Source organism: Salvelinus namaycush, chromosome 23, assembly GCF_016432855.1.
Source record: "Salvelinus namaycush isolate Seneca chromosome 23, SaNama_1.0, whole genome shotgun sequence".
In the NCBI taxonomy this organism is placed as follows: Eukaryota; Metazoa; Chordata; class Actinopteri; order Salmoniformes; family Salmonidae; genus Salvelinus; species Salvelinus namaycush.
In genome coordinates, this window is record NC_052329.1 from 35,467,050 (window position 1) to 35,482,876 (window position 15,827).

The 15,827-nt window shown below is 39.5% G+C and overlaps 1 protein-coding gene across 1 annotated transcript in view; it reads left to right on the forward strand.

Moving 5' to 3' along the window:
- Positions 1-15,827, forward strand: part of LOC120018378 (cytochrome P450 2M1) — a 67,862-nt gene that overhangs the window by 42,715 nt on the left and 9,320 nt on the right. Inside the window, exon 8 of the mRNA XM_038961549.1 lies at positions 11,843-11,984. Within this exon, the coding sequence (XP_038817477.1) occupies positions 11,843-11,984 (142 nt within the window). The remainder of the gene's footprint in view (positions 1-11,842; positions 11,985-15,827) is intronic.

A 15,827-nucleotide genomic window follows, 5' to 3' on the forward strand; every position in this document is an offset into this window, starting at 1 on the left:
CTACTTAATATGCGTCTCTATAATATGATTAATATATCTATTACATACGCAAATTATTATCTTGTTCTTCTATGTGTTGTGCTTTTTAACCTGTTTGGGCTGCAGGGGCAGTATTGAGTAGCCGGATAAAAGGTGCCCATTTCAAACGGCCTCGTACTCAATTCTTGCTCGTACAATATGCATATTATTACTATTGGATAGAAAACACTCTCTAGTTTCTAAAACCGTTTGAATTATATCTGTGAGTAAAACAGAACTCATTTTGCAGCAAACTTCCTGACAGGAAGTGGAAAATCTGAAATCGATGCTCTGTTCTAGGGCCTGCCTATAAATGTCCTTGATATTTATTAGAATACATGCACTTCATACGTCTTCCACTAGATGTTGACAGGCAGTGAGAGAAGAAATGGAGTGTATAACTTGATCTGGGGTCGAATAAAAGCTCTCGGCATGACGTGTCACCAGTTTCCTGTTTTCTGGAGAGCGCGTGAAGGGACCTGGTTTTGCCTTCTGATAAGCTGTCGTTATAGACAACTAATATCTCCGGCTTTGATTTTATTTGATACATGTGACAATATCATCGTAAAGTATGTTTTTTCAATATAGTTTTATTAGATTATTGAAATTTTTTCGTGACGTTAGGCGTGTTGCGTTGTGTGCCTTTGTTCAGGAAGGAGAGCTTTGCGCCACTTTGCTAGCTTTCCGTGCTAATTGACTGGAGAAGAGGACATTCTAAATCCAAACAACGATTGTTCCCGACAAAGGACCCCTTGTACAACATTCTGATGAAAGATCATCAAAAGTAGGACCCATTTTATGATGTTATTTCATATATCTGTCGAACATGTGAAATAGTTGTTTGCGCCCAGAGTTTGGGCACTCTCTCGCTATAACTAAGCTGGATGTCGTAATGAAGTTATTTTTAGAATTCTAACACAGCGATTGCATTAAGAACTAGTGTATCTATCATTTCCTATACAACATGTATTTTTTAGTAACATTTATGTATAGTTATTTGGTCAGAATAGTTGAGTGTCATAAAAATATCTGCACATTCTGGGAAAAAGATGCTACGTTAGCACAATGTATAACCACTGATTTCAGCTCTAAATATGCACATTTTCGAACAAAACATAAGTGTATGTATAACCTGATGTTATAGGACTGTCATCTGATGAAGCTTATCAAGGTTAGTCAAAAATTATATATCTTTTGCTGGTTTATTCGCTATCGCTAACGTGCCTATTGCTATCGCTAACGTGCCTTGATGAATGAATGCGGTAGTGTGTTAGGCTATTGTAGTAAGCTAATATAATGCTATATTGTGTTTTCGCTGTAAAACACTTAAAAAATCGGAAATATTGGCTGGATTCACAAGATGTTTGTCTTTAATTTGCTGTACACCATCGATTTTTCAGAAATGTTTTATGATGAGTATTTAGGTATTTGACGTTGGTGTCTGTAATTACTCTGGCTGCTTCGGTCCTATTTGTGAAGGTAGCTGTGATGGTAGCTGCAATGTAAAACTGATTTATACCTCAAATATGCACATTTTTTGAACAAAACATAGATTTATTGTATAACATGTTATAAGACTGTCATCTGATGAAGTTGTTTCTTGGTTAGTTTGGTTGGTTCTTGGTTAGTTTGGTTGGTTTTGTGCAAGCTACCTGTGCTGTGAAAAATGTCTGTGCTTTTTTGTATTTGGTGGTGAGCTAACATAAATATATGTGGTGTTTTCGCTGTAAAACATTTTAAAAATCGGACATGTTGGCTGGATTCACAAGATGTTTATCTTTCATATGCTGTATTGGACTTGTTAATGTGTGAAAGTTAAATATTTCTAAAAAATATATTTTGAATTTCGCGCCCTGCACTTGAAGTGGCTGTTGTCATATTGTGCCCGGCTTCGGGCTTGCAGCCCAAAGAAGTTAAAACTCTGATTTCTTCTCACACTCTATGGTGTGTGTGTCTATATTAGGCCTCTATGATCTATGTGTGTTTTTCTTTTCGTGGAATGGTCAAACCTATTTTGCGCGCCTCCGGTAGTTCTTGCCTCCCTCCCTACTAATATACTTTAGATCAATTACTTCAACCAGTTTTACTTTTAGGTCTTACTGTTAGATCTTATTATATTAGATCGGCTAATGTATATTGGCCAATTTAACGGTTAGGTCTCAACATTAGATAGTTTAGTGCGTGCAGATACCTTCGTGCCATTCCGGAAAATCTATGTGTATTTTTTTACACACTCTATGTGTATGTAATGTTTAATGTGTGTTTCTCCTTTCTGGAAACTTTATCTATAGCGTTGACTTTCGATCGGATATTAGGTCTTACCTTTACAACTATAAGCTATTACCCAGGAGTCGTAAATCCCTAGTTAACCTCTTATTTGTGTCGGAGGGCTTTTTAAAGTACACTAATATATCGTATCTAAATCCGCTACTTTAGGCTTCCCTCTCCTATTTTTTGGACACTATCCATGTGTTGAGTAGGTTAAAAACCTCTTGTCAATATAGGGGGAGCTGTTTCAACTTTGTAAAATATCGTTCTCAAATTAAACTTCCTCGTACTCAATTCTTGCTCGTACAATATGCATATTATTATTACTATTGGATAGAAAACACTCTCTAGTTTCTAAAACCGTTTGAATTATTTCTCTGAGTGAAACAGAACTCATTCTGCAGCACATTTCCTGTCAGGGAGTGAGATTTCAGAAATCGAGGTCCCTGTTCTGAGGTCAGTTTATAAGTCCCCATGTAAGCCATCGGGCTACATGCACTGCATACGTCTTCCTCTAGATGTCAGTAAGCGGGGAGAATTTGAATGGAGTGGATTGCGCAATCTGGGACCTTATATAAGACCGTGGAACGGAAGTACCGTCCTTTTCAACGGTGCGCCTGGCGCAAGAAGACATCACAATGGCGTCCTGCAAACGCTTTCGTTTTAGTAGTTCTATATCTCCGGTCATGTTTTTATTCGTTATAGGTGTTAAAGACATCATAAGGTAGTTAATTTAAACCGACTTATAGCAGTTTATAGCAGTTTATTGCGATTTTCTGGGATTTCTTTGTCATGCGCTTTCACGAGTTGGACACCTCTCCAGTTGGTGGCTAACATTAGCGGCTATTTCGACCGGACAAGAGGACATCTTTCAACCCAAAGACGATTGTTCTGGAGAAAGGACACCTTGCCCAAGATTCTGATGGAAGCTCAGCTAATAGTAAGCAGTCTTTATGCTGTTAATTCGTACTTATGTTGACAAATGTTAAATAATAATTCCGCCATGAATTATGGGGCGGTCTCGCTTTAGCGCACGCTGTATTGCGCAGTAACGTTAATTTTAAAAATCTAACACAGCGATTGCATTAAGAACTAATTTATCTTTCATTTGCTGTCCAATCTGTATTTTTTAGTCAAGTTTATGATTACTTATCGATTAGAATAGGTGCCTTTCCCAAGATTTCTCCTGACATTTTCTTTGCAGCTTGGCTACTTTTCTCATTGTATAACCACGATTTGTGCCGCTAAATATGCACATTTTCGAACAAACTCTATATGCATTGTGTAATATGATGTTATAGGACTGTCATCTGAAGAATTCTGAGAAGGTTAGTGAAAAAATTAATATCTTTTGGTGGTTTATACGTAATCGCTATGTTTGGCTTGAATCAATGCTGTTGTGATGTTTGCTATTGTGGTATGCTAATATAACGCTATATTGTGTTTTCGCTGTAAAACACTTAGAAAATCTGAAATATTGTCTGGATTCACAAGATCTGTGTCTTTCAATTGCTGTACGCTGTGTATTTTTAAGAAATGTTTTATGATGAGTAATTAGGTAATACACGTTGCTCTCTGTAGTTATTCTAGTCGCTTTGGTGAGAGTTGTGATGGTGGCTGCAATGGTAAACTATGATTTATACATTTTTCTAACAAAACATATGCTATACAATAAATATGTTATCAGACTGTCATCTGATGAAGTTGTTTCTTGGTTAGTGGCTATTTATATCTTTATTTGGTCGAATTTGTGATAGCTACTGATGGAGTAAAAAAATGGTGGAGTAAGAAAGTGGTGTCTTTTGCTAACGTGGTTAGCTAATAGATTTACATATTGTGTCTTCCCTGTAAAACATTTAAAAAATCAGAAATGATGGCTGGATTCACAAGATGTGTATCTTTCATCTGGTGTCTTGGACTTGTGATTTAATGATATTTAGATGCTAGTATTTACTTGTGACGCTATGCTAGGCTATGCTAGTCAGCTTTTTTACTGATGGGGGTGCTCCCGGATCCGGGTTTGGGAGGAACTAGAAGTTAAGTTATCCTGTTAGTTATTATTTGTACAAGACGTACTACCTAACAACACCTATTTAGTATCCCGGCTTAATCTCGGGCGAACGGGCCTCAGTTATTAAGTTTAGTTTTATTTATGGTAGCGCACCTTACCTCAGGTCATCGCGGACCTGTTACAAACCCTGTGTATATTGGTAATACAAAACCCTGTGTATTCTGGTCATACAAAACCCCTGGAATCTGTTTGGAATAGCAAAAACTCCTATTATTGATACATTCTAAGCATTTTTAGAATACCAAATCAAAGATATCTCAAATCATTCCACCCAAATTTGAGAACAAAGACTACTGACCTTTTCTTTAGACTGGGAAAAGCAATGTATTTTGGATCTCGTCACCACCTCTGTCGTGTACCAGTTCGCCCCTGGCCTGAATTTTACCCTCAACTCAGAGGTCAGGTCTTTGTCTTCAGCAGTTTCCTGGGACGACAGAGGTAGGTTTTGAAATCCGGCTCGAAGGACCAATTGTTGAAGGAATTTGTTTCCTATATGTTCATTAACCAATTTAATTATACAAAGCAAACACTCTGTCCGTTTCTAAGAATATGTAAGATCCTTATTTGCATAAAATAGACATAGACCCGTGTCCAAATTAATCAATAGTGTTTATTCTCGAGAGATCTCTGACGTGCATATACAAAACCGATTTTTTTTATCCCTTCTATTACTAACGCACATACATACACACTAATCTGGATTATCTCCTGAAGCCTTTTACCACAGTTTATTACCACTTAGCTGACAGTTCCAGCCCCCCACCCCCAGATACAGAAAACCCAGAGGGCTTGAACTATTCTCCCTTATCTCCACAGAGTTATAGCTTAGTGGTTCAACCATAGGTTAATGATCCCTTAGTTTTCTTTAGGCACACACACAGACATTCCTTTCTACACTCCTACATGCTACCTAAAAAATAATCCTAATGGTTAAGTTTCTGGGTAGAATTATTTAATCATTTATTTTAACCCTTGATAAAATATTCTAACACTATGCTGTCCTTACAAACCACATACCATATCATTACAGCAGTATGTACCGATATGTTGTTAGCTAGCTACCTAACGTTAGTTGGCTATTTATACATCAAACTTAGCAGTATGTTAACTATAGGCTATCTAACTAACTACCCAACTTTTATATACTTGATTATTCCAGTCATTCTTAGCTTAGCTAAATGGTAGTTGTTGTGCGTTCTCAATGGACATTCGGGTGCTTTCGTAAATTCGCTCTGGCTATCTACTCCGATTTCAGAGCACTCTCGTCTGAGTGTACCGGTGTCAGTAAACGTTGGCAAAAAAGCGTAATGAAATTGTTGCCAGCAGCACAGTTATAGTCACCAACGCTCTGGATAACATGAAAACTGCCTAACCAGCTCTGCTAGGGCGAGATAAATGGTCAGAGTGGTCTCATTTGTGTCTGGAAGTAGCTAGAAAGCTAGCCAACATTAGCTTGGGTGCTTGACTGCCGTTGTAAGGTCAGAACGCTCAAATCAACCCTACTCCTTGGCCCGAGCATCCAGTGTGCACTCCAAGACAATATGACAACGCTCTGAATTTACAAGCGCACTCTGGCACTCCAGATTGAATTTAAGAACACACCCGAAGTCGTAAGATGTCTAACTTGTAATTTGTTATGCTAACTAGCTAGCAAGAGGATGCATAGCAACAGCATCAACTTCCGGTAGACAGGCAAAGAGCTAGTACGCTCAACTGAAAGGACTGTTTGTTTACAGTATACTATAATGAACTAATAGTATGTAGTATATACTCATTAAGTATGTCGTATACAGTATGTTAATATGGGTATTCGTAATACCTATGGTTTCCTAATACCTATACTTTTAGAATTATGTATTGTTTGGATCTTTTACATGCTGGGTTTATTATAAATTGTTATAATAATGGTTTATGTTATAGTAATGGTTTATTATAAACACATGGCTATGCCTGCATATGAGATGGTGATGTTGTAATAGGCCAAGTGATATCATGTTTCAAATAACAATATTTCCAATAAAATAAAACACTTAAACACATGAATAAAGGAAAAATACCTCATTGGCTGCTTATTACAGAAGGGAGGAAATCAAAAACTTCACACTTATTATTCCTGGCATGAATTCACGCTTCATCCTTAATTATTATAACGTTACCATTCTAACATACACACTTCAACCTTTACGAACTACACCCGAAGACATGAAAATTTAGCTAACACAGCGCGAGATTGCCTTCACCCCAAAGGTGTGTTGCTACGATAATGATCCCCGTTACAACAGTTATTAGCCACGTAGTTCCTCTTGTCTTATCGTTTCCCCCGCATAGCAAACACGTAAACAATTCAAATAAAAAACCAACGACATAGACTTACAGGTTAATTGTCAGTTACAGCCCCGACCTCAGTTCTTATAAACATACGCAATCTAAATAACTATGGATGTTACAACCAGCACACGGGAGCGAACACAAAGTAAACATAACCTAAAGAATATACAGTCCACCAAGTCCTCACTTACAGGTGTGGTTGAATGGTCTTCTTATTGGCTCGGCCTTTAGGCCTATATATTGCAAGGCATATGAATTGAAAGGTTATGGAGCAAGCAACGCAATTATCACAACACATAGGTTGTAATATGGTTGGAGGGGGGGCTCGACTTCCTCAGTGATTTTACCCACACACCGCTACTGTTGGGAACATAAAATGACATGCTATAAATACATTTATGTTGACACATTTTCAATATCTAAGTGAGTATAATGTACTCAATTTGCCACTGCATTTCTTGCTCTCTTGGGTCGCTCCACCACTTATCCAAAGGAATAGCAGGGCCACAATCATTTCACTTCCATGTCACACATCCCAGGACTGTCAGCTGTGCTCCATATAAACCTGGGATCTGAGACATCACTGTACTGGTTTCTATAATCCTGTGGTTCTTCTCTCCTCAGCTCAGTAAGAAGTATGGCTCAGTGTTTACTGTATGGCTGGGCTCCAAACCTGTAGTGGTGATCTCTGGCTATCAGGCTATCAAGGATGCTTTTGTCACACAAGGAGAAGAGTTCAGCGGCAGAGCCAACTACCCCACGATCATGACAGTCTCTAAAGGATATGGTGGGTGATTATTATTATTTTTTAAATGGGAGTGGGTGGGTGTCATTGACCTTGCTACAGTCAGTCTGTGTGGAAATTACATTAGGTTTATGTTATGCTATTCTAATTATTCCTCTTTGTGCTTCTGTCATACTGTTTACTGTAGGGGTGTTGGTGAGCAGTGGGAAGAGATCTAAAGATCTTCGCAGGTTCTCGCTGATGACCCTGAAAACCCTTGGGATGGGGCGCAGGAGCATTGAAGAACGTGTCCAAGAAGAGGCTAAGATGCTGGTGAAAGCCTTCAGTGAATATGGAGGTAGATTGTTTTTCTTAGTATTTTTCTTGCCTTGGAAATATATTTTATAATTACTTTATGGGCAATATTACTCAGGTTGTTGGAATGTGAGAAACTGAAGATACATGGTTTACTGCAGAATATAGTAACAGTAACACCCATGGGGTGTACAGGGCTTTTAAAGTATAGACATGTAATTTACCTGTAAACATGTACCTTTTTAGTGCTGAGGGATTACTGATGTTTGAGGTCATTTCGATCAGATAATTGCGGTTTTCGGTTTCAGTTATTTTTTTAAAACATGAAGTGCAGTATGCATTATGTTGTTTAAATGTTGTTATAACACAGAATTAAACAATTAATACAAGTGACTGCCTGTTACTCATTTATTAACCATCATTTATTCACATTACTTTACTTTCCTTAGTTTCAGCCACTTGCGCATTTATCTCATCGGAGAAAGCATTCGAGCGAAACAGCGCCCCGCTGTCTCGTGGAAACTATTCAGACTCCTTGACTTTTTCCACAACTTTTTTTTACGTTACAGCCCTATTCTAAAATGTATTAAATACTTTTTCCCCCCTCATCAGTCTACACACAATACCCCATAATGACAAAGTGAAAACACGTTTTTGGAAAATTTATTTACATAAGTATTCAGACCCTTTGCTATGAAACCCAAAATTGAGCTCTGGTGCATCCTGTTTCCATTGATCATCCTTGATGTTTCTAGAACTTGATTGTAGTCCACCTGTGGTAAATTCAATTGATTGACATGATTTGTGATGGCGCACACCTGTCTATATAAGGTCCCACAGTTGACAGTGCATGACAGAGCAAAAACCAAGCCATGAGGTAGAAGGAATTGTCCGTAGAGCTCCGAGACAGGATTGTGTCGAGGCACAGATCTGGGGAAGGGTACGAAATAATTTCGGCAGCATTGAAGTTTACCAAGAACACAGTGGCCTCCATAATTTTTTAATTGAAGAAGTTTGGAACCACCAGGATTCTTCTAAGAAGGCCAGCATCCGAGTTGCCTCTTCACTTTTGACGTTGAGACTGGTGTTTTGCGGGTACTATTTAATGAAGCTGCCCGTTTTGGACTTGATACGCATCCGTTTCTCATAATAGACACTAATGTACTTGTACTCTTGCTCAGTTGTGCACCGGGGCCTCCCACTCCTCTTTCTATTCTGGTTAGAGCCAGTTTGCGCTGTTCTGTGAAGGGAGTAGTACACAGCATTGTACGAGATCTTCAGTTTCTTGGCAATTTCTCGCATGGAATAGCCTACATTTCTCAGAACAAGAATAGACACAGAAGAAAGTACTTTGTTTCTGGCCATTTTGAGCCTGTAATCAAACCCACAAATGCTGATGCTCCAGATACTCAACTATTCTAAAGGACAGTTGTATTGCTTCTTTAATCAGAACAACAGTTTTCAGCTGTGCTAACATAATTGCAAAAGTTTTTTTTAATGATCAATTAGCCTTTTAAAATGATATGTTGTGTTAGCTAATCCAAGTTTGTCATTGGAACACAGGAGTGATGGTTGCTGATAATGGGCCTCTGTACGCCTATGTAGATATTCCATTAAAATATCTGCCGTTTCCAGCTACAATAGTGATTTACAACTTAACAATGTCTACACTGTCACGATCGTTGGTTGAATTGATGGACCAAGGAGCAGCGTGCATAGAGTTCCACATGTTTATTGGATGACACTCACAGAAAACAATAAAGCGCAAAACGAAACGTGAAACGAATGTAGTGCTCGCAGGCAACTAGACATAGACAAGATCCCACAAAAACCCAGTAGGAAAAGGCTGCCTAAATATGATCCCCAATCAGAGACAACGAAAGACAGCTGCCTCTGATTGGGAACCATACCAGGCCAACAGAAATGAAAAAACTAGACTACCCACCCTAGTCACACCCTGACCTAACCAAAATAGAGAATAAAAAAGGATCTCTAAGGTCAGGGCGTGACATACACTGTATTTCTGAACTATTTAATGTTATTTTAATGGACAAAAAATTTGCTTTTCTTTCAAAAACAAGGACATTTCTAAGTGAGTTCAAACTTTTGAACGGTAGTGTATGTAAATGATGTAAATTATTTTTTATACATTTGCTAAAATTTCTAAACCTGTTTTTGCTTTGTCATTATGGGGTATTTATTGTGTGTCGATGGATGAGGGGGAAAAAAGCGTTGAAATAACTTAATTACAACAACAAATAATATTATGCCCAGCTCACGAGCGAGGCCCCTTGATGATGTGATCCTAATGGTAAGTCCACCATTGGTTAAACCTCCGCACTACAAAACCAGACAGAGCACTTTGCCAGGACCTGCCTCTCCCTCCAGGACCCCATGGGTAACGTTTGTTTTGTAATCAGTGTAACTGAGATACATTATTCTGTAATCGGTTTAACTGTATACATAATTCTCAGTATATTATCTTCAAGGTTTTCACGCTAAACATGTCATTGAAAAGGTACCATTTTACGTTAAAATACATGGAAAAACGAGTTGTTGCTTCTCACAGCTATTTCTAAAAGTTTCACCATCACAATATTATATATGGATAACCAATCAGGTATTTTAAAGTATTTGTCTGTCCTTGCCTTCCTTTTCTAATCTAGATTCAGTTGTCAATCCCAAAGAATTGCTTTGCAATTGTGTTGGCAATGTGATCTGCTCCATAGTCTTTGGGCACAGGTTTGAAAATGACGACCCAATGTTTCAGCTCATCCAAAAGGCTGTTGATGCCTACTTCAATGTCCTCAGCAGCCCTATTGGAGCGGTACAGTAACTTTCAGCTCATCTCTTTTCATAGAATCTTCCATTGCTCTCAACGCCCTGCTAAATTGAAGCTCTATCACAGTAATTGCACACAATGGCCTTGAGCTGACCAAGCCATTGTTTTCACTAACAAAACCCCTCCCCTTCCATCCCTTTTCTTTCAGATGTACAACATGTTCCCTAGAATCGTTTGGTGCTTTCCAGGCAAACACCATGAGATGTTTGCTATCATAAACAAGGCCAAAGCTTACATACAAGGGCAAGCAGAAATCCGTCTTAAAACCCTTGACACCTCTGAACCTCAGGACTTCATCGAGGCCTTCCTGGTTAAAATGCTGGAGGTAGAAAACACGGCATGATCCTCACATTGGAGGGTGAACCTCTTACACATTATGAAAATATGGAATGTGGCTGGAATTAAGACACTATCCATGTCCACTTATGTGAGTTTGGCTATCATGAGTGAATAGACAAGTGAGAGGCCAATGTCTGGTTTTCCAACGTATTTAGTGGCAATAGGTATGTGGAGATGGCAACAACTAGCCACCAGATGTCGGTGTTCACTTGCATAACTGATGGTGACTTATTCTCTTCTCTTAGGACAAAGATGATCCCAACACTGAGTTCAACAATGATAATATGGTGATGACTGCATGGAGCCTGTTTGCTGCTGGAACAGAAACCACATCATCCACCCTAAGACAATTATTTCTGATGATGATAAAGTACCCTCACATTCAAGGTACCCTGCTACCCAAGTCTTTATCGATTGCGTCCAAATCTCCTAGACCTATTAGATAACACTGTAATCCCCCAAAAAGTATAATTCTGGACTATGAATTGTTTGAAATGTGTTATTACGATGTAGTGACATGTAATAACTCCAACAACAATCTGTACATGGTATCAGTGGAACGTAATGTAAAGTGTGACTTAAATCTTCCTAAGAGAGTGTTCAGAAGGAGATAGACGAGGTGATTGGCTCAAGAGTGCCCGCGGTTGACGACAGAGTTAAAATGCCCTACACGGATGCTGTCATTCACGAAGTCCAGCGATACATGGACATCACTCCCACCTCTATACCCCACAAAGTGATCAGAGATACAGAGTTCTACAACTACCACATTCCAGAGGTGACCACAATTATGAAACTGTACAAACACTGAATGTTCAATTTCACTGTATCTTGTTCGACGTGGTGGAACTGTTGTTTAAAAAAGATGATTTACATTTTACGGATCAACATGTAGTTTTCATAGCAAGTGATGGGTGGTATTTTGTCATTCTTTCAGGGTACCATGGTCCTGCCTCTGCTGTCCTCTGTGCTTGCTGATCCCAAATTGTTTAAAAACCCAGATGAGTTTGACCCAGAGAACTTCCTGGATGAAAATGGAGTCTTTAAGAAAAATGATGGATTCTTTGCTTTTGGAGTGGGTAAGATCATGCTCCAAGTAGTTTGTGGATTATGTGAGTTAAAAACAAGAAACCCAGTGGCCTGGGGTGGTCTTGCAGTCTACAGTAAGCCGCTGCCTCTCTGGAGGTACTATGTTCCGCTGCCAGCGTGGGTTTGGTTTGAATCTGACCCGCTGCTTTTCAGCACACTCTCCTAATAACTTTCCAGTATCTCTCTATCCTATCCACAACAAAAACTTTAAAAGATATGAGAGGATTGGGCCTTTCCTAGCCTGGTGGAGCTAGCCTGATCCACCAGCCTAGGATTTTCACACTCATTTAAAAAAAACTTAACAAGAAACCTGAGAACCTCTGGTCAACTTCAATTCAGTTATAGGCTCAGATGACTGACAATGACCTCTCTCCTTTCTCTTTTCCCTCAGGGAAGCGGGTGTGTCCTGGGGAGGCTCTAGCCAGAGTGGAGCTCTTTCTCTTCTTTACCTCCCTCCTGCAGCGCTTCACTTTCACTGGCACCAAACCTCCAGAGGAGATCAACATCGAGCCAGCGTGCTCCAGCTTTGGCCGCATGCCACGTTCCTATGATTGCTACATCAAACTCAGGACTGAGGAGTGATCACTTTACTGTGGAGAGGTCACAGGCTCAGCTTCACAGGCAGCTGCTTGTCATTATACAGTAACCATAGCCTTACATTTACCACCTTTTTTCTTGTAGACAACTATATAAGTGTTAGTGAGTTGTATGCATCTTGCTATTATCCTCAGGTAGGATCTCTTAAGGTATGGGTTGATATTTCAAGGCTAATTTCTGTCTACATTAACATCTTTTAAAGCTTGTTTTTGGTCAGGTTTCAAGAATTGCCATCAGAGTTGGTCACCATATGCTGTATATCAAACTCCCCTGCTTTGTACCCTTGTAAAATAGGACAATATTTTTGGCACAGACCTATAGGTTCATATTAAATTGTCTATTGAAACGTTATGGTGAAAGGACCAAATGTTTCAGGTGTTAAAATGTAATCAACTGAAATGGGTCTTGTTTTGTAGGTTGCTATGTGGTTAGGACTGTACATCTATACTGGCAGAGCACTTAGGTGTACTGTACACTATGTATACTGTGGGGTCACTATGTTATTCTGCCTTTGTTTTCAACATAGCTGATGTATTGTAACACAACATTTGGTTGTAACTTTTGCTTCAACTAATAAATAGTACTGCACACTTCAGCCAGATTCAAACAATATCTTGTGTGTCCAGACCTGTCATTAAAAAGTGAGCTTTGTGTTCGGATTACCTGCTCACATAGAACTGTCGTATTAGACTTGTGTAGACACATAAGTATAGCCATATCCATGTACACATACAATATCTGTTTCACAGAAGAAGAACGCTGTTACTGGAATGTTAGTGGTTACCAGAAAAATGTATCAATTAACTCATGAAAATAGAGACTTGGGCCCTGTACATTTTCGGAAAGTATTCAGACCCTTTCACTTTTTCTGAAAATGTTTACGTAACAGCCTCATTCTAGAATTGTTTCAGCGGACCAAGTAATTTGGCGTCACTCTAAAGCGGAAAGGTGGAATAAACGAGTCAGGAGTTGGTTTCTTGATTGAACACAGTTCTCTATTGAGGGATTTTGGTCAATACAAACACTCCAACATAATCAATGAAAATCTCCCAAGGAAAAACATACATCTTCTCCAGATGAAACAGGAACACAATACGATTATCTTTAAACTACAACAAAAGTCACGGGTTTGTCACTGTCTTAATGGTTCTTCGTGGTTAGCTTCTCTCTCTTGGTAGCCTTCTTCCAGAGATAGGTTTTTCCTCCCTTCTTGCTGGTTCCCGCCTCTCTCTTGTAGGGAAAAGATCATAGGTCATTAGTACCATCAGCTGTGCTTAATTGCCTCAGGTCCCCTTGACTCACATGCCTAGTTGGGCTACTATCCGTGAGTCCAGCCTGCCCTCTGGTGGTCTTTCCACAATTGATTAACAAAAATCTAACCAATCTACACACAATACCCCAGAATGACAAAGTGAAAACAGGTTTTTAGACATTTTTGCAAATCTATTTATCACATTACCTAAGTATTCATACCCTTTACTCAGTACTTTGTTGAAGCACCTTTGGTAGCAATTACAGCCTCAAGTCTTCTTGGGTATGACGCTACAAGCTTGGCACACCTGTATTTGGGGAGTTTGTCCTATTCTCTGCAGATCCTCTCAAGCTCTGTCTGGTTGGATGGGGACTGTCACTGCACAGCTATTTTCAGGTCTTTCCAGAGATGTTCGATCGGGTTCAAGTCCGGGCTCTGGCTGGGCCACTCAAGGACATTCAGAGACTTGTCCCAAAGCTGCTCTTGTGTTGTCTTGGCTGTGTGCTTAGGGTTGTTGTCCTGTTGGAAGGTAAACCATCGCCCCAGTCTAAGGTCCTGAGCACTCTGGAGCAGGTTTTTTATCAAGGATCTCTCTCTACTTTGCTCTGTTCATCTTTCCCTCGATACTGAGTAGTCACCCAGTCCCAGACTTATTTGGGGTTATGAGGGGATAAGAAAGTTGTAAGTTCATGAAGCAGTTATAAGTTATATTCTTCAAGAATCAATGGGTTCGTCTCATCTCTCATCGGCTCAGTAAGAAATATGGCTCAGTGTTTACTAGGCAGCTTCTCTTTGATGTCCCTGAAAAACCTCTGAATAGGATGCAAGAGCCTCGAGGAGAGGGTCCAAGAGTAAGGTTTGTGTGTGTGTGCATGCGTGTTTATGCTTGTTTCCAAAGCATAGCTTGATTGCGTCGTAAGATTGCCTGCCAAAATGACAAAAGAATATGTGTGTTACCATTAAGTGATAATGCCTGAGAACCCGGTGTTTGGAGGACATATGGACATGGGTGTTGCAAACCGTGTCAATATATCCTCCAAACACCGGCTTAGAGGGCATTATCACTTTTATATAACGGGTTACCAACATATTTAAAATAATGATTGACATAGTTTCATAAACAAAGTTATTTTGATGAATTTATTCATACTATTTAATTCTTCCACAAGATATAGTCCCGACACAAATCTAGGGTTGCTACACAAGCCGGCTGGTCGTTAGTTCAATCGGTTCAGTTGCTAGAGACGCGACCCAGCAGTTCCTTCTAAATGCTCCATTGCCATACTGGCTGGCAAAGTTCTTATCCCTTGCTTGCTAGCTAGCCAACTACGGCTAACTTACAGTCGGGTCAAAAAGTGCATCCAGAATAACAGCAAAGTCGCAGCATTTGCATTTGTTTAAGCTGTTTTCTAGTGACATTTATTTGGATACATCCATAACAATGAGCAAATGAGGTGTTATTTCACCTGGCTTAGAAAATGTCCTCACTTGTCAGGACACTTGTTCAGAGGAGCTAGCCAACAACACAGCTAACACAATCCCTTGAAACCGAAGCTGTAAAGACTGAAAACTAGCTGCACTTTGTTTCGTTTTACCTTTTTTCAATTGGGGGGAGTCCACATGTTTTTCTACTTGCGCGCACGCACACTCAGATTAAAAAAAACAGATAAAAATACAACTTATGGAACAGCGGGGACCGTGAAGCAACACAAACATGTAGCTGTAGGTCATGTAACTGTCTGTTACTGTCACGATCGTCTTCTGGTGAAAGAGTGGACCAAGGCGCAGCGTGATACGAATACATCTTCCTTTTAATTGACGAAGATGAACACGAAACGAAACACTTTTACAAACTAACAAAAACAACAAACGACCGTGAAGCTACAAAACGAAAGTGCAGACACAAGCTACTAACGTTTTGTAGCTTCACGGTCGTTTGTTGTTTTTGTTAGTTTGTAAAAGTGTTTCGTTTCGTGTTCATCTT